This window comes from Photinus pyralis, unplaced genomic scaffold (genome assembly GCF_008802855.1).
Source record: "Photinus pyralis isolate 1611_PpyrPB1 unplaced genomic scaffold, Ppyr1.3 Ppyr1.4_LG8, whole genome shotgun sequence".
NCBI lineage: Eukaryota > Metazoa > Arthropoda > Insecta > Coleoptera > Lampyridae > Photinus > Photinus pyralis.
In genome coordinates this window covers 3,186,628-3,205,243 of record NW_022170819.1, presented here as the reverse complement: position 1 = coordinate 3,205,243, position 18,616 = coordinate 3,186,628, and the positions used below count along the sequence as shown (strand labels likewise).

The window sequence follows — 18,616 nt, the reverse complement described above, 5'->3', positions numbered from 1 at the left end:
ATCAGTCGTTTCAGTTAAGCCCAAAGTAGGAGCGAATATGTCGCTTTCTTCTGAAATGGACGTATAAGGCAGTTAAACAATTAAATTTTTGAAGTGAATATTTGTGTTAATTCGACAATGTCCAATTACGAACGTGAAGGTAATTAATTTTTAAAAATTTTTTTGGTCGTTTAACAAAATACGGACTTTATCGCGTAATAATATTCCTCACAAATTTGTTAAACTAAAAATAATAATTAGCAAAATAAATCAGGATAATAAATATTCACGTTCTTTAATTCGCCGCACGTTTTCATTGGTCTATCGAGATAATTACCTACCCATGTAAAGAACATCGTTTAATTTTCATTGTTTCTCGGTGAGCCAAAATAATTAATATGTTTATTTAGGTATTTATAAGCCAAATTTCCATAACACTGCTGACGTTTTTTAATTGTATGCGACATATCGCGGACACTATCACTGTTGACGCAAAATAAATACGTAAAAGGCTTAAATTGATGATCCTGAGGGGCGAATAGGAATATTGGCCACTTCAAAGCAAAAATTTAAGATTAATTTCCAAATAAAATGCCAAGTGTTTGGTATAGCCGGTTTTGTAATTTTTTTCTTTATCGAGTGACATTAAAATTCAACATGGCGCCCATAAGAAATAGAAAGTTGATGTGATTTACTCGAAATCACAATCAGAAAGTTGAGAAAAAATTACTAGGAGTTTGTTAAGAGTATTTTTTGATATTTTTAAAAATAAATTAACCCCAGCGCATTTTCGAAAATGACCATAACTTCGCTATTTGTAGAGCTACACGAAACTGGGATAATTAATCAGCATAAAAAAATAATTAAAACAGCTGAATTTCTCGAATTCTCGAGGGTTGAAAGGGGTGGAAAGTGCAAATTTTGCAATTTTCCGCCAAACTTTTGAATCCACACGTTTCCCACATAACCTCAAATTCTCCAAGAAAAACCGGAAAAAGTGTTTACTAATTTTTTAGGGCCCGTAAAGGTGAGCCGTTTCTGAGATATTCGTGATTTTCGAAAAAACCACCCCTTCTCCAAGGGGACGAAATATATTATAGGGAGCTGCCAATGCCAACGCACATGACGTTTAAAATGTCAAACTGTTATGTGATGAAATGAGTTGAGAAATGGCATGTTCTATTGACGTTTGAAGAAAAAATCGATTTTGCAAAATGGCAAAATAACAAAATAATAATAAAAAAAAAAAAAAACTAAATCACTGCATTTATGATGTGGCAGATCAGTAGCTTTCAGGCTAAAAGTGACATCATTGAGTCATTTTATTTGATTGCTTCCGCCCGAATGTTCGATGGCTATTATCATCGGATCATCTATTTCCTTATTTTAACACATAAACTCATAATTTATCAACTTCAGGAATGGCTTTCAGATTTTAGGCTAAGCTATGCGCGAGTAACACGATAGTACGAATATAATGGCGAAAACCCGAAAGTTCTACGATATTCCGTTGCCGAGATCTCGATCGATTTATACGCCCAACGCAATCGCATCAGCTGTAAAACACTTTTTCCTCCCCCCGAAGAAGAGGTGGTTTTATCGAAAATCGTGAATATCTCTGAAGTGGCTCAACTTTACGGGCCCAAACTTATTGGCTCCTTCTTATCATAAACCGAGCTATGTTCCCTCCAAATTTCGGACCCCCTACGGCTTTGTTTCGCAAAAATACAAAACGAAAAAAACATTTCTCGGAAAATATGAGGGTACCTACGTGGAAATAGTGCAGTTGCTAATTTTTTTATTCCTTATAACTACGGAAGGTAACATTTTCGCCTAAAATTGATAAGTTGACCACAAAGTGCAAAGTACTACTGTATTTCACCCTTTCGACCCCCCCCCTCTCCCTCATCCGGTAAAATAAAGCTGCTAAATTACTTTTGCACAATTTCTATTAATTTCGCCTGCATGAAAATCCCGGTTTGGGTCGGGAACTATTTTTTTTTGTTAAATACATTATTCAGATCTATTTAGCCTGGACTATTATGAAACCGTAATAGCCGCATGTAAGGAGAGGGGGGAGGGAGGGGGCATTAACTTAGTATCACTGCTTTAGCTTTTACCCAAAAGAAATATTGCGCTGGAACCTCTAGAGCTCCCGCTTTAAGTTTCTCCAACACCGTAGATTTTGCCTTTTACTTTTAGGGGATGCTATACTCATCTTTGTAAAATTATCAACTTTGTGAGACCAGGGGATGACGGAGGGTAGAAATTGATTTTATCTTTCATTGTCCAAACGACACTCTCTTTCCCCTTATCAAAAATTAGGGGGGGGGGGGCTCACTGGCTTCCTTTATTCTTCATGGTACTCTAATGAAAGATCTCAACGAAAGCAATTGACCCCTATCAGCTATCCCTTTCCTCCGTGACCTATTATCGGTTATAAACAAAATGTCTATGGTCTTGTTTCTTGCAACATTTTTCAGAGAGGTAAGTCATCTGGAATACGCACTAAAGCTTCTGCATAGGCTTGCTGTAGTAGAGATTCTTCATACACTACTCAAGCATTCTTCAGAAACTATTCAAGGATATTTCTCAGTGAGTCTTCAAATATTTTTACTGATCTCCGCGTGTATTCGTAGGTGTTGTTGAAGTAATTTTTTTTCTGCAAAATACTTTCCAACCCAGCACTTTCTCGAAGATTTTTCAGAGATTAATCACAAATTTCTCAGATTTTCTTCCCAGGGACTTTAGCGATTCCTTCTTCACAAGCTCTATGGGGATTCGTACAATCTTTCTAAGGTCTTCGATATGATATGATTTGGTACGATTTTTTAGAAGACTTTTTAGGGACTTTAAAGATATTCTGTTAGAAGAATGTAGGTTGGTCTCCCGGCGAACTTGATTTTGTGGGAAATGCTCGGATACGCAATGGAATTTTGCTCACGTTTTTATTTACCTCTTAGAGACGTAAAAGTTTTAAAGCACCCTCTGAGATTACCGAAGATTCAGAAGCTCGTAAAGAAAATATAACATTAAAATGTAGATATCCTTATAAAATATATTGATTCCTGATAAATTCCTGTTGGAATTCTTCCAGAAATCTTCAGAGTTTTCTTAAAGGTTCGAGAAAGATTCTTCACAGATTCTTTGATGACTCCTTAAATACTTCGGATTTCTTCAGGGTCTATTAGGGAGTATCCATAACTAGGACATTTTCAGAGAGTCTACAAGCAGACTTTCAACAAAATATATACTTTTTTGTTTAGTCGTCTTCCAGTTGGCAGACATCTCTCCTCCACAACTCCCTGTCCCATCTCCCCATCTCTGCCACAGATGAAAAATTCACCTCACCCCAGGTTCGAACACCCGACCTCCAGATTTATAGTCCAACGCTCTACCACTGAACCATAAAGCCGGAAATATGGGCTATCATCAGCAAACCTGACTAACCCGCCACCTATTGTTACTCCCTTACTCCTTTTCCAGCACTTCCTATCACCATATCCTCCACATACCTAGATATTAAATAAAGTTGGTGATGGGCAAATCTCTACCTAACTCCGCTTTCTATTCCAAACCATTCAATCATGTTCCCATCCACCTTCAGCGCCACCTCCTGCTTCTGGTCAATCTTCTTTCTCTCCAATGAACACCCTTGTCTCTTAAAATTTCTAACAGTTTTTCGTGTTTCACACACTCACAGATTTACAGTTTTTCCTCGTTCTATACACGGTGTCCATTTTTCGAGTGCCACTATGGGGATCTCGTTTACCTTAAGAGATAGAAAGTTGGTTAAATGGGGGCAAAGTTGCGAATTTCCCTGCTGAATAACCATCTGGAAAGAAATTTAAAATATCATCAATAGTTATGAAAATATCGCAAAAAACGACACTTTCTGATTTTCCTTTTTAATTTTTTCATGGTAAACTAATCCTACTAGACATTTCTAATTAACACATTATTCAGACACTTTTTAATGGAGATTTTGAATATAAAATCCCGTTTTTAATAACTTTTAAGGTTATGGAGAAACACGTGGCAACTTTAGTTTTTCTTATGGGAGCCATTTTGAAATTTGACATTTTGAGATTACATCTTTTTTTCTCTTTACAACGATATATCACACATGGTGGTTAAGTACCACATTTTTGCTAAACATACAATTTTTAATTTTTTGGGAAGAGTGCTTTGGAAAAACAAAACGTTGTTTTATTGTGAACAAAAGTTTGACAGTTTGATGCATATGTCCGGTTGCAGCGTTGGCATCAGGGAACTAGATGTGTTGAGAAAATTCGATTTTCATATGAACAGAATTGAACCTTCGTTTTGCAATAAAATTATAATTCAAATTAGAACAAAATACATAAGAATAAATAATATTTTAGCAATAAAACTACCACAAACGTAAATGACACTGCTTGAAATAAGTCAACATTTTGTTCACAACAATAGAACATTTTGTTTTTGCATAGCACTCTTCGCAGAAAATGAAAATTGTATTAAAAAAAAAAATGTAATACTGAACCACCATGTGTGATATATCGTTGTAAAGAGAAAAAAAGACCTAATCTCAAAATGTCAAAATCCAAAACGGCGCCCATAAAAAAAACTAAAGTTGCCACGTGTTTCTCTGTTATCCTGAAAGTTATTAAAAACGGGATGCCATATTCGAAATCTCCATTAAAAAGTGTCTGAATAATGTGTTAATTAGAAATGTCTAGTACAATTAGTTTACCATGAAAAAGTTAAAAATGAAAATCAGAAATTTTCGATTTTTTGCCATATTTTCAAAACCATTGAAGATATTATAAATTTATTTTTAGATTATTATTCAGCACGAAAATTCGCAACTTTGCCCTAAGATAGGATAATTGTAGGGTTTTGGATATTTCTTGTGGAATCATTGAAGAATATCTCAAACGATAATTAAAATTTGAAAAACGTTATCCGAGAGATACCTACCCTGGATAACCAATTATTTAAAAACCTATAAATATCTAAAAATTATATTTGGGAAAGATTTGATCTCTAAGTGAAGAATCTCAATAGAAACCAGAATATCTCTTTTCGTCGTTAGCATCTAAACCGCAGGCGTGCCCTAAGTTCTGAGATCTGAAACCCTGGAACTGTTGAGGGGGGGGGGACACTAGTATAAAGCGTTAAAAATGATTTGAAATTAAAAACCTTCGAAAAGCAATTTTTTGGCGGATTTGAAATTAAAAACCTTCGAAAAGCAATTTTTTGGGGAATTTATGAAAAATATGCCGGATCAAATTATAAAGATAAAGGTTAACAACAAAAGATGTCGATATCATTAGTAATTTTTAACTCAATGGTATAATTTTTTGAGGGTATTTTACCCTGAAGAGTAGGTACGTTAGAAAGGACTTCTAGCATGGCTTAAAGACAATAACAGACCACACAGCAGCATTTCTTATTTGATTATCTGGATCAATGGTGTTGGTAAAAAATAAATAAAAGAGGGTAACTTTTAGCGTACTTTTCATGAATTGCTTAGTATTTCCCGAAAGGTCATATAACGGACTATTTATGTGTAGGTGCAAGGGAAAATTAGTTATGGAATCAATATTTTTATAAGTAAAAAAATTGCGCAGTCTGCGCATGCGCATACCTAATGTTTCAAATATGCGAGGAGAATCTTTTTCAAAAAAATATGTCTACAAATAGGAAAGTTCACATTGTGCAATCATAAATAATTGTACGAGTATATTTTGATATCTCCAACGGACCTACTGGAAAAACTCGACAATTACTCGCTTGGTTAAAGGAACTACTGCGCTGTCTTAAAATGTGCGAAGGACTTGAGAGCAAACAGTTTCTCTCCCACCTTAAATAATTCAAATAGATTAACACACAATATAATGACAAATTCGTATATTCAAAATATGGGAGTAAACAACCCGTGGGAACATTCCATACGTATCGACAGCTCAGATTTTTAAAATAATAAGAGTACAAGCATTAACCCTTACAAAAGGAGTAGGTGCGTGAGACCATTTTCTGCATACCTGGTCCAACCTTCGACTTTGCGTTAAATAGTGATTGCGGGGAGTGCTCAGTTTGCGATAGTTTGTGCTAGTTGAAGCAGTGACCTTAATTCACTCGATGTGTTGTACTAAGCATGTGCTACCATTTTTGGGTAAGTCTGTATGACTTTTCATGGTAAATTTTCGCGAATTTTGTGTTGTTTCAAATTTTGTACTTTGAATTGAAAAGATTTCACAGATACCCAGGAGGGAACAAACGTGTTCTTGGAACACGATTAGGCAATGACCATGGTTTGCATCTAAGAAAAATTGGAGCAAACTTTGGGGATCTATTGCGCTTAGTGGGGTACTTGAGGAACGATAAACCTTAAAAAATTTTACGCAACCCCAATTACCTAACACGAAAAGCACAGAAAGATGAACAGTGTAGCTTGGTTTCTGTTTGCGGTTTGGCCAGGATGGGGCCGACGACAAGTAATTATTGGGATACTAATTAATGTCCGGTGTAGGTGATGAGAAGTCGTCGGATTCGGCACGTTTAGCCTATTTCCTGTTGGTTATCTGAAATAGCAAACTAATGCGAAGAAACCAAATTAAACCAATTAAACCAAATTAAACGATTAAGACCTATTATCACTTTGAGATATCAACACTAATTGGACTACTATTTTTTCGTTACTGATGCTATCCATGATGATTGTCCAATTAATTATCTTCACATTTGATAAAGGCTCTGGACATGGGAAAATGCAACGTATTCATTTCTTCAATTGAACATATTTTTTTATACATAATGAATCAAACCATCTTTTCTGTAATGTTGGAAGGAGAGTGTGGATAAAACGATAGTGGGTCAATTTTCTTAGAATTTTTGTTGTGATCTAGTTGCGTAAGCGGCTCTGGCGATAAAGGGATATTTTTACCATTGAGTGAAATACGTTAATTAACGAGTAGCGCAGAGTCACAAGTAAATTAACTTTCACTTATAATACCAAACTTTATTTTATAGCAAAGGCCTTTGACAATCCTGAATTTAATTTAGACGTCAAAAATCGCAAGCTTAGGTTCTGCGCGCCGCGGTCGTTTCCATAGAAACAGCATTGTATTATGTTCTGAACCTCATTTTATTTCGTGCTCCGCGTCCCATTCGAAATAATAATGACAGATGTCACTAGAATGCACAATCATTTGTTTTACTTTATCTACTCTTGTGGTTCAAGTGATCGCATTATCTAGGCTCACGATTAAATGGCGACTTAGCCTAGTCATTCAAACCTAGAGCTATTAAAATGTCAATTTAACATCCTCTTTAAAATAAAGGTTATTTATTTATTATGCGTGGAAAACGTGTGGTTTAGTTTTGTATCTTTGAATTTGTTCCAAACGGGGCTCACGATGTCATTTTCTAAATGAGGGTTAGAAGTTTCTTAGGCACATAACTCTAATTTCCGCTTTGTCTAAGATGCCCAAAACTCAATAAAGTTTAAAAAATTACACTCGAAAATTACAGAAAATTAAGGCACAGTTAAGGAAAATGGCACTACTTGACTCGGAAATTAAAGTACTCGGCCCTATTCAATATTTCCTCGCCAATAATGTGTCATTTTCCTGACTTATGTAAATAACTATTATTAAATTATGAAACGGTTCTTATTTTCTTTCCCACCACTTACACTCATACTTATAGGTATTGCCGTATTAAAATCTGACCCAATCATCTTACAATCCGGAATTGTTTAAACTATTTCAAACTTTTTCTCATTTAACATTCAGGTGCGGTAAACGTATTTTAACTCGGTTCTCCTAGCACTTACTTTAATTTCACCGATCCGCTTCATTTATCTCATCCCGAATATACACACGTAGTGCAGTATAAATATTAATTTATTCTATTTACATCTCAAATAGAATTGCATTTCTCACCGCGCTTGTTACTTTATACGAGGGGTTGATCGCGAAGGAAATTCTTGGCCTCACGTAGGAAATTTCGAGGATATAGTTGGGAAATGGACTAAATTAGAGGAAATTCCTAGGAAATATTGTTAAATTTTGGGGGAAATGGAGCAAATTTCAGAAGAATGAAGAAATCCTAGGGAAAAATAGGGAAATTTTGAGGAAATATGAGGAAATCTACCTTAAATTTTAAGGAAATAAAAGCTGGAAGTCACGTTACTCATTTTACGTTAATTCGGGAACATTTAAGGCAATACTAGAAATGTCTGGGAAATTAATAATCCGTAGCCAACCCCTAGGGGTCGATTACGAAAGAAATTCTTGTCCCTCACGTAGGAAATTTTGAGGAAATAGTTGGGAATTGTGTAGGAAATGGACGAAATCGGAGAAAATTCCGAGGAAATATTACTAAATTTTGGGGAAAGAGGGGGAGATTTCAAAAGAATGAAGAAATCCTAGGGAACAGTCTGAAATTTTGAGGAAATATGAGGAAATCTAGAGCAAATTTTAAGCAACTAAAAGGTTTCTATATTCATATCATGTTAATTCAGAGAAATTTTGTGTAAATTTGTGGCAATGCTAGGTATGTTGGGAAAGTTAAGGGAAATTGTAGCAATTTTTACTAGAATTTATAGGCAATGGATCTTTGTCTCCTAAGATAAGCCCTAATCAACACCGAGGGGTCGATCACGAAGGAAATTCTTGTCCCTCATGTAGGAAATTTCGAGGAAATAGTTGGGAATTGTGTAGGAAATGGACGAAATCGGAGAAAATTCCGAGGAAATATGACTAAATTTTGTGGAAAGAGGAGGAAATTTCAAAAGAATGAAGAAATCCTAGGGAAACGTCTGAAGTTTTGAGGAAATCTAGAGCAAATTTTAAGGAAATAAAAGGTTTCTGTATTCATTTCACGTTAATTCAGAGAAATTTTGTGTAAATTTGTGGCAATGCTAGATCTGTTGGGAAAGTTAAGGGAAATGGTAGCAATTTTTACTAGAATTTTTAGGCAATGGATCTTTGTCTCCTAAGATAAGCCCTAATCAACACCGAGGGGTCGATCACGAAGGAAATTCTTGTCCCTCACGTAGGAAATTTCGAGGAAATAGTTGGGAATTGTGTAGGAAATGGACGAAATCGGAGAAAATTCCGAGGAAATATTACTAAATTTTGTGGAAAGAGGAGGAAATTTCAAAAGAATAAAGAAATCCTAGGGAAAAGTCTGAAATTTTGAGGAAATATGAGGAAATCTAGAGCAAATTTTAAGGAAATAAAAGGTTTCTATATTCATTTCATGTTAATTCAGAGAAATTTTGTGTAAATTTGTGGAAATGCTAGATATGTTGGGAAAGTTAAGGGAAATTGTAGCAATTTTTACTAGAATTTTTAGGCAATGGATCTTTGTCTCCTAAGATAAGCACTAACCAACCCCGAGGGGTCGATCACGAAGGAAATTCTTGTCCGTCATGTAGGAAATTTCAAGGACATGGTTGGGAAATGTGTAGGAAATGGACGAAATTAAGGAAAATTCCGAGGAAATGTTACTAAATTTTGGGGAAAGAGGGGGAAATTTTAAAAGAATTCAAAGGGAATTACCTGTGTGAATTTGCCCCCCCCCCCCCAATTTTAGGAAGCAAAAAATCGCTTTTGAAATGGATTGCATGAGCCCGTTTGCACAAGACTGATTTTTGTTTGCGCGCGCGGTCGAATCAAATGGGGGGGGAGGGAGGATTCATAACTGCCCCCTCCCCAATTTTCCAAATAATTACTTTTTCACAGGGCGAATGATTGTGCTTGGAATGCGCATGTTTGTGCCCCCACCGTTTTTGACAACATTCCATACTGTACCCTCATTTTGCCGAGTTTCGGGGGACGAGGCGTTCCGGCGGAGGAACTTTTCGGCGGCCGCATCTGTTTTGACTCCGCCCATCTTGCGCGGGTGGGGGGGCGTGTGGAATTTTGGGTTTTGGAATAACTGAAAAACGACGGGGCAAACGTAGACAAGTGTGGCGCAAACGATCATAAAAAATACAACGTCAAATTTGAAAAATTGGTAAGGGAGGAGGGAAATTACTTTGGTTACACACCTGAAGAGTTCTTTACTGACAATAAACCCTGTCCGTGCCCCTTCCATCTTGTTTCACTTACTCCAATTAAATCCAGTCTGTTTTTAATCATTTCTCTCCGTGGATTTTCACGCTAAAATCTGATTAATTAACAAATGAATTCAATTAAAAAAATTCATTGCTCTTTGTAAAAAATGCGATGGGAGTAGGCTGCTACTAGTGGTGCTCAACCTCATATTTGCACTTGAGTTTGTTTTTCATTTAAATTAATTATGTTTTTGATGTCTCAGCCGTACGTAATTTTTTAATGAACAATTTTCACTAATTAGAAGTTGGAAAAATCATACTCAGTTAAATGACTTTGTTTAATTTACGTTAAATAACAATCGCATTAACGTAAAGAAGCTTGACGTGGATGTAAAAATTTCTAATGCTCTCAAAAGTGATTCTAGCAAGAAACAATGAGGGAAAAGTGAATTCCACGACCCGCAGAAAACTGAAGAAGCTCCAGGACGACGAAGAAACGCCTTTCAAAGATTCGTCCACTTTGAAAGTGAAAACATTTCCGTTCGTGAGGAAGGAGCCGACTTGCGGCAAGAACACCCTCAACTACTTCTGCGAGTTTTGCGACAACACCTCCATTCACGGTTTCAAGTTTTTGGGCGAACGAAAGCGCTACATTCCCGAGAAGTACTGAACGATTCGGCAAACGACTGACGTTCACCGCGGCTTTGTTTCAGGATATGGTGGATGAGCGTTATCCTGATCGCGTTGAGCTCGTCTTCGGCGTTAATTAGAAAGTCGTACTATAAGTGGCAAACGTCGCCGGTCGTCGTCACTTTTGCCACCAGCGAAACGCCGATATGGGACATTCCGTTTCCGGCAATTACAATTTGCCCGGAAGTGAACGCTCATCCTAAGGTGTTTAACTACAGTGACGTCTACCTAAAATATAGGAGGGAGGAGAACACAACCGAGGAGGAGTAAGTGCGACACTTCTTTAGACTGGCGGTGATATTGTGTTGTTTTAGGGATACTTATTTTAAGTTATACTCGACGATCTGCAACGAACGCTTGGAATTCATAGATCAAAATGCTACAAAATTGATGACCGATGACGAATTTTCCATGTTTTTAGGGGTAAGTTTTCGCACTTGCCACTGTTTTATTCATAGGTTAAAAATAAATCATCCAGTCGGTCTTTTTGCACTTTATTATTATTGGTTATTGGTTTTGTTCGCAACTCACAATGAATTCAAAAAGCATGCACGTGATTTCGTCGAAATGGCGGCACAGTTTTCCTTTGGAATTCGGTAATTAACTTCAATTTTCCGCAATAAAATAAACCGTACGATTACGCGACTGACAATTCTTTTGTATACTTCGATTATACGGCTTGGTCTCGAACCTTGAATTGAAAATAAAATGTTACGCGATTAAAAGTGCTAAAAGTCGTCGAATTTAAAACACAAACCGGATCCAAGCGAGTGAGAGTGAAATTTAATTAAATAGTTTAAAACAAAAACGATGAAATACAAATACAGAATAGCTCTAGGGACTTCATTGATTACAAAGAAGGAAACAATTATCAAAGTCCTCGTGTGAGATAGAAATGACAGCGCATTCTTGTGTGGCGGATTATGACAATACAAGAAACAATTCAATATATATTTTACGCCCCCCACATACAAGAAACAACACCTCGACTCATCGCACAAGCCGATAACATCATAATTTTAAAGTCGCCTTCCTGCGAATTGTTAAAATATAAAACACATGTTAAAGTTCCGTAGTAGACTACGTACACGAAATCTAAAATATAACCAAAATTGTATCAACACCCTGTCTATTAATCTTAAATGAAAGGAAAAGGCACTATTAAAACTTTCATAACTCTTAGAGCCTTCGTATAACCTTTTTATGGTGATCTTAGGAGTCTTGTAGAATTTCTCTAGAGCCTTCTTGGCTCTTCTTAAGCTCTTAGAATCGTCTTACTATTTTCTGGCAGACTCAGAAATTTCCTATCATATTCCTTTTAGAACTCCAAAATCTGAATAGAATAATTAGGACTTTTAGAATCTATAAGATCTTTTAGAATAATTAGATTTTTTTCTGGAATCTTTTCCTTGCCTCTCCTTAATGGCATGTTATTCTGGCGTAGACATTTTTTGGAAAATTATAAAAGAGTGGTGTTGTGGTTTTTAAGGAAATAAGTACCGGGTGACCCAATATGTCTGTTTCTCGGCCATATCTCGAGAACCGTTCGTCATATGACTTAGGACTTTTAGAATCCATAAGATCTTTTAGAATAATTAGATTTTTTTCTGGAATCTTTTCCTTGCCTCTCCTTAGGGGCATGTCATTCTGGCATAGAATTTTTTTGGAAAATTATAAAAGAGCGGTGTTGTGGTTTTTAAGGAAATAAGTACCGGGTGATCCAATATGTCCGTTTCTCGGCAATATCTCGAGAACCGTTCGTCATATGACTTAGGGGTAAAAAAAATTATTGGGTAAATCGGTCATGAAGAATCGCTGGAAAATGTTTTCTAAAATTGACCAACAGAGGGCGTAACTGCCATCTTAAATTTTAAAGTTGCATTTTCTTTAAATTTCGAATAATAAACTAAAAAAATTGTTTCACATTTTTAAAGAGAACCAGTTTATCTATCATTTTCGTAAAAACAAAAACAAAAACTCAGTTATTTCAAAAACAAAGATGGCGTGGGGCGTTCAATTGTTTTTGCAATAACCTGCTTTAACTTCTTAACCGTTTGACCGATTTTAACAAATTTGGTATGGTTGAAAAGAGCTATCCTTGGGCAATGAGAATCAACCAAAATATTGTTAATGTAGTTGAATTCTTCTCCCCCAGGGGGCTAGTTTTAACGCTATGACCCAGACTCCTACAAAAATAAAAAAAATCAAATGGAATGATATGACTTTAAAAATATTTAAAAAAAATTTTCTTTGAAATTAAATTAAATTTTCGGGAAAACTGCATAGATCAATGTTTTCAAAAAGGTATCTACAGGGTGTGTTTCTCAGGAATTTAAATTTTTTGAAAAATTCACTGACGTTTAGCATCTCCACTCCTAGAATTGTGATAGAATTCTGACAATGAAATTAGTGCTACAATTCAACCACAGAAAAGTCGACAAAATCCGTTTTCTATCTTAAAATCATTTAAATTACAGTGATCTTTGAAATTATTTGGGGTGATCAAGTCCTCTAAGAATTAACTCTACACCAGACCACACTAATAGAAATTCATTAGTCCTTTGCAGACTTACAGGCTGAACATTGCAAGTGGCTGGGCGAAGACCTAAACTGCGATGACAGCTTTTCGTACATCTTAACGAGTGAAGGGTGGTGCAGAACGTTCAACATGTTGCCCCCTAACGAGGTGTACACGGACCCTGGGTAAATGTCGCTTTCGTTTCCTCGCATAACTTCAATTTTGACAGTGAATTATCGGAGAACTCCACCGATGAAGAAGAGCTGTGGAGTTTCGATGGTGGCTACCCACCAGGTGCGGGCTTCAACACCCATCCCAGAAGAACAATGCTTACGGGTGTCAAAGCAGGTCTGCAATTAGATTTGTTTACCGATGACGATAACCTGGACTATTTGTGTAACGAGATCAGCGGTTTCATGGTATCCCCACCCGAATCGTAGGTCTCCAAGTCAGTTTGGGTGTTTCAGGTGACGCTACATAATCCGGCCGAAGTACCAAATATGGATACACACTTCAGGGTTCCCATGGACACGGCGGTGGTTGTCGCCATTAAACCTAGCATGATCAGTACGTCGGATGAAATCAAATCGTATAGCCTCGACGATCGCCTTTGCTATTTACCCGGCGAAAGGCAACTGAGCAATTATAAAATCTACACTCAACAAAACTGCATGGTCGAGTGCCTTGCCAATTACAGCTTGAAAGTGTGCGGCTGTGCGGGATTTTATATGCTGTGTAAGATTTTTTTTTAATTATTTGTGTCACCATGATCCCCTTTAGCTAACGAGGAAGTCACTCCAGTGTGTGGAGCCGGAAGCAGAAAATGCCTGGAAGAAGCTCGAGGTAAAATACCTAGCCATGGTTTAACGTACTTTAACCACTCCATTTAGTCTCCTTTTTGGACAATGACTTTTTATCAGAGCACGTTAACCAGTCCAAAAAATGCAACTGTTTACCGACATGCACGTCACTGACATTCGACGCGGAAGTCTCACAAACCGAATGGAATTGGCGAAAAACCTACCATTTCAAAGAACACGATCAGAACTTCAACATTACCTATGAGAGGTAGGTACACCAAACCATCTTCAAATTAAAAAAGGCATTGCCAGGGATCATTTCTCGCGACTTATCGTCTACTACAAGAATCTTCAGTTCATGACGTCGGAGCGCAACGAACTCTATGGCCTTTTCGATTTCCTGGCGAACTGCGGCGGCTTCCTGGGGCTTCTTTGCGGATTCTCGTTCACCTCCCTCATGGAAATCATCTACTTCCTCACGCTACGATTCGTTTGCAATTTGATCAAGTTCGGTACGCGAATTTGGTCAGGCAATGAGGACATGATGGAGAAGGATAGGCAACAACAAATTGCAATGGAAGAATTACTCAACCATCACTAGTCATTTACACATTTTTTTGATAATTTAATAAGTTGTTTTTAATAAATTAGTTCAATTTGTTAATTTACTTATAGTGTATGTTGCAGGATCCGTAAAGAATCCGAAAAGATGTTGCTTTGCTATCGGTTTGAAAATAGACGTCAGACTCAAAAGTTGCGTCGGTTCCCTTATTAGTTTAGTATAAATAGCTAAGCGCATGCGCAGTTCTTGAATTCAATGCACCCTGTCCGCGTATTTACGGTTACAATTACGGATTTAATTAAAAATGAATAATCCTAGGTTCAGGTATTACAGTCTGCACATACAAACATTCGTTAAGCGATTTAATTGTGAAAAGTTTTTTATTTTCGATTTCGACATTCTAAATTGTATGCGATACGCAGTTTACTTAGTAAATACCGCATTCAAAAGAACAATTGTATAACGCGAATGTGATTTTGAGACGAAACACGGGAGAATTTAATGGCCGTGAAACGTATTTATTAATGTATTCGCGAAATATTCGTAGTGCGTAAACATTTTTAAAATGGTTCTATATGCCCTGGATTTAATTGAGTTTCTTTAATCCATTTGACTGTTTATGCGCCAAATATCTCAAAAACTGCAACAGGTATATAGAAGAATTTAAAAAATCATGATATTATAACACCCTCTAGATGGGTACGAATGTTTATATGAATTTTTGGTGATAAAATAAACCAAAGAATTAGTCCCTTCCCTATGTAAATTATATTTAGGAACACCCTGTGTATGATTGTTTGCTATACAGTGATATTTATTAAGAAGTAGACATGGAGATTTCCTAATGTCTTCCTTAAAAAGACACTAATGTAAAATCCAGAATTATAGCAGTACAGAATGCGTGCGTATGAGTTGTTTGGGTTACATAAAATTAAAAGATAAAAGATCCCTTTTCGTGGTGCGTTTTCTGTTTATCTAACCGGCCATTTCGTGTAAGGACAACTGGAATACGCCTATTCCTTCGACCATTTTCGAAAATTGAAAACTGTTTAATTAATAATCCAGCCGTCTAAAAAATACGGGACGTTGTCAAAATTAAAGTTTTTTAAGAGCGCTTCTTTTGAGCTAATGCAAAGTTCATTCCATTACAATTCAGCAATTCGCAGAAATATTTGGTATGAGTACTTCTTCGTTGTTCTCAAATTTTGAAACCAGGGTGTAAAACAGCAACAATGTCGGTGCTTTTTTTCTCAATAAGTTTGCTGGCTATTAGCGAGTATTCATATTTGGCAAACTACCACAGGTATATCCTTTTTGGGGATTAGTGTATTTACAGGGTGAATAGCTTTTCAAGAAATAGGTCAGTCGAATCCTTCTCTGGATGGCAACAATTTCAAGGCGGGTCTTAGCGGTTTTTAGGGGTTCGCGAAACATATACCTAGAACTGTTCGGGGCAGTAAGACGCTTCTTACGATGGAGGGATGCTCCCGTCGCGAAAGGGTGGAGCAAATCGCGTAAGGCGCCCTTTCGAGGTCAGTTGGACCTAAAAGAGAACAAATAGTTGTGCAATTTTAGCAAGTACATACACGACGTGTAGTCAAAGGAACACAATATTTGATCAACTCCAAAAACCAGACTGTTTATTAAATAACAAACGATAAATATAAATTAATAAAACTTGCACATTGTATTTAACGTATTCAGATAAGAATAAGAGAATAGGTTTGTCTTTCGCAAATAAATAGGTACATTTGGAAATTTTTTGATAATATGCTGACGTAGGGGTATATTGTTTAATAAAGATGTTACCATGTATATTATTAAACTAAGTACATTTTGTCCTCGCCCCATCGTTTTAAAAATCCAATGTATGATTGGCTTTGTACTTAATTTTGGAACAGATATACAGAGAAATCCCGATAGGGATCAATCACTTTTAAGGCGTGAGTACAAAATATGCCTTGTGCCAGTTCAAAAGAAAACTAATGTAGTATACTTGTTGGAGTCAGAATCCATAATTAAAAAGGGCCGTGAAGTTGGAGGTACTACATCAAGACACTTAAGCCATCGATAGCCCATTTTTTTAAACCGAAATATACACATTAACATTTAAAGGCCGTCTGGCATACAATCAAAATCTTCCGACACTCCATTCTGCAGATATTTGCACTGAAAACTTTGACATCACCAGTAGATACGTCTCTTCCTGACGTTCCACTTGCCTTTTATGAGTACCCTCTTCAAACACTTCGTTGTCAAGGTATTGCTTCGACTTCCCCAATAGGTAAGTCGATTCATTTTGCCTTTGAGAGTACGTTACTCCGACAAACCGTTTTCGAGATATTCGCTCTTAAAATTTTGACCAAGACCAAGATGTCTCAATTGCCCTCTTCTGACAATCCGTTCTCGAGATATAAGGAAATATATCCGATCACGACAAGGTCTAAGAGGAGGACTATGGTTGGTAGAAATTAATTTCTTTCGTTGAGACCTTTCATTAGAGTACCATGAAGGATAGAAGCAGTTCTACTGAACGGAACGTCAATCGATAGATGAGTTTCTACATTACCGGCTGGGAATTTTCTACTTCAATTCTACGAACCTACTTCCACACGAAGGCTGTTGATCTATGCTTCAATAATTGTTCCCGAATTTAATCGTAACTCATAACGAACCGTTCGGATAACATCACTCGTGTAAATTGCCTCGATACATTTGATTTTACGTACACTACGCGTGTCGTTGCTGAAGAATATGCTTATCCAGACCGGATTTGAGCTACATTACCTACGATTACTTTTGTGTGACTCCGAGAATTCATTTTTATTAGTTTAACTACGTTTCATATTCTTGATATTAATTGGTTTGCCGTTTTTGAAGCCAATATTTACAAGTTTTAGTCACGTTTCTTGTTTTACCCCGAAAAATCGGCTTGTTTATATTTTAAATTGATTTGATCAATAGAAATTTAGTTATTTGTGCCTCGCAAAGTATTTTTTTATTTAACGTAAATTTTAGAGGAATTTTTATTCTTTCGAAAAATTCCCCTAAAACGGGTAACATAGATACCCACTATGTGATGGTTTCGTCCGTTTGTCTGTCCGTCTGTTCCTCGTCTACCTCGAGAACGAAAAGAGATAGCGATTTCAATAAATATTTACTTACGACCCTCGTCGTTATTTTGATGCATATCTAAATACGTGAAATATTGCCGACGTTATTTGTGCAGTTTTACGTAAATCTACGTGTTATCTATTGTTTTTACTTGTTTGTATATTAAGTTTTAGTAATTTATAGCCATAGAATGGAAAAAATATTTATCTACATCATACATACAGTTTGCTCAAAGAAAGGGTTGTTAACTCTTTGTTTAAGTTGCGTTTGATATAAAATAGCTCTCACGGCTTGAAGAATTTAGTTCACAATGTCTCTTCAAGCTTTCTTCATTTTTACCACTTTGGTCGTTGGGGTTTTCGCTGATACGCCTTTCAGCATATGTACCTACCTAACCGTACCAAATCCCGATGGGATAATAGTTTTGCTCTGTTTCAGGTCCATCTAATGTTAACGGTGTCACCGTTAATCACTTCCAACTGAACGACTGTACTGCATCGCCTTGCCAAGTCACGAAAGGTTCTACCGTCCAGATAACCCTAAACGCTACCGCTCGTAAGTAGAATTTCGTAATTGGAAAAAAATCCATTACAGTGATGCCTATTTTATTGCAGTTATAATTATTGGGTCAAATACGACACCTACTATATCGATGGCTACAAATTTTCTCGGCTTTCCGATAACTTTTTACGAAGCCAATTTGTGCACCCTCACATCATGTCCCTTACTGGTAGGCGATACTCGAGTCATCGTTATTTCGCAAACTGTGCCAAGCGATGCTCCATCGGTGGGTATAACTTGCATCGTTCAGAAGTTAGAGTCACTTCATTCTTTTTAGGGAACTTTTACTGCGAAGCTAAGAATTTTGGATAATTCGAACTCCGTCGTTTGTCTCGAATTCA

The 18,616-nt window shown here is 36.6% G+C and overlaps 1 protein-coding gene across 3 annotated transcripts; it reads left to right on the top strand.

Moving 5' to 3' along the window:
- LOC116179876 (pickpocket protein 28-like) lies at window positions 1-18,261 on the top strand. Of its 3 annotated transcripts, none has more exons than XM_031499751.1 (10): window positions 1-139; window positions 10,447-10,693; window positions 10,744-10,986; window positions 11,035-11,143; window positions 13,278-13,423; window positions 13,468-13,657; window positions 13,706-13,973; window positions 14,019-14,081; window positions 14,129-14,306; window positions 14,351-14,684. In XM_031499751.1, exons 1-10 carry the CDS (start codon window positions 118-120, stop codon window positions 14,637-14,639), a joined length of 1,755 nt encoding a protein of 584 aa, XP_031355611.1. In that variant the 5' UTR covers window positions 1-117; the 3' UTR covers window positions 14,640-14,684. The 3 variants fall into 3 exon arrangements, with proteins under 3 accessions (XP_031355611.1, XP_031355612.1, XP_031355610.1); XM_031499752.1 differs by lacking the exons at window positions 1-139; window positions 14,351-14,684 and adding exons at window positions 5,981-6,139; window positions 18,153-18,261; XM_031499750.1 differs by lacking the exon at window positions 1-139 and adding an exon at window positions 5,981-6,139.
- The last annotated feature ends 355 nt before the right edge of the window (window positions 18,262-18,616 follow it).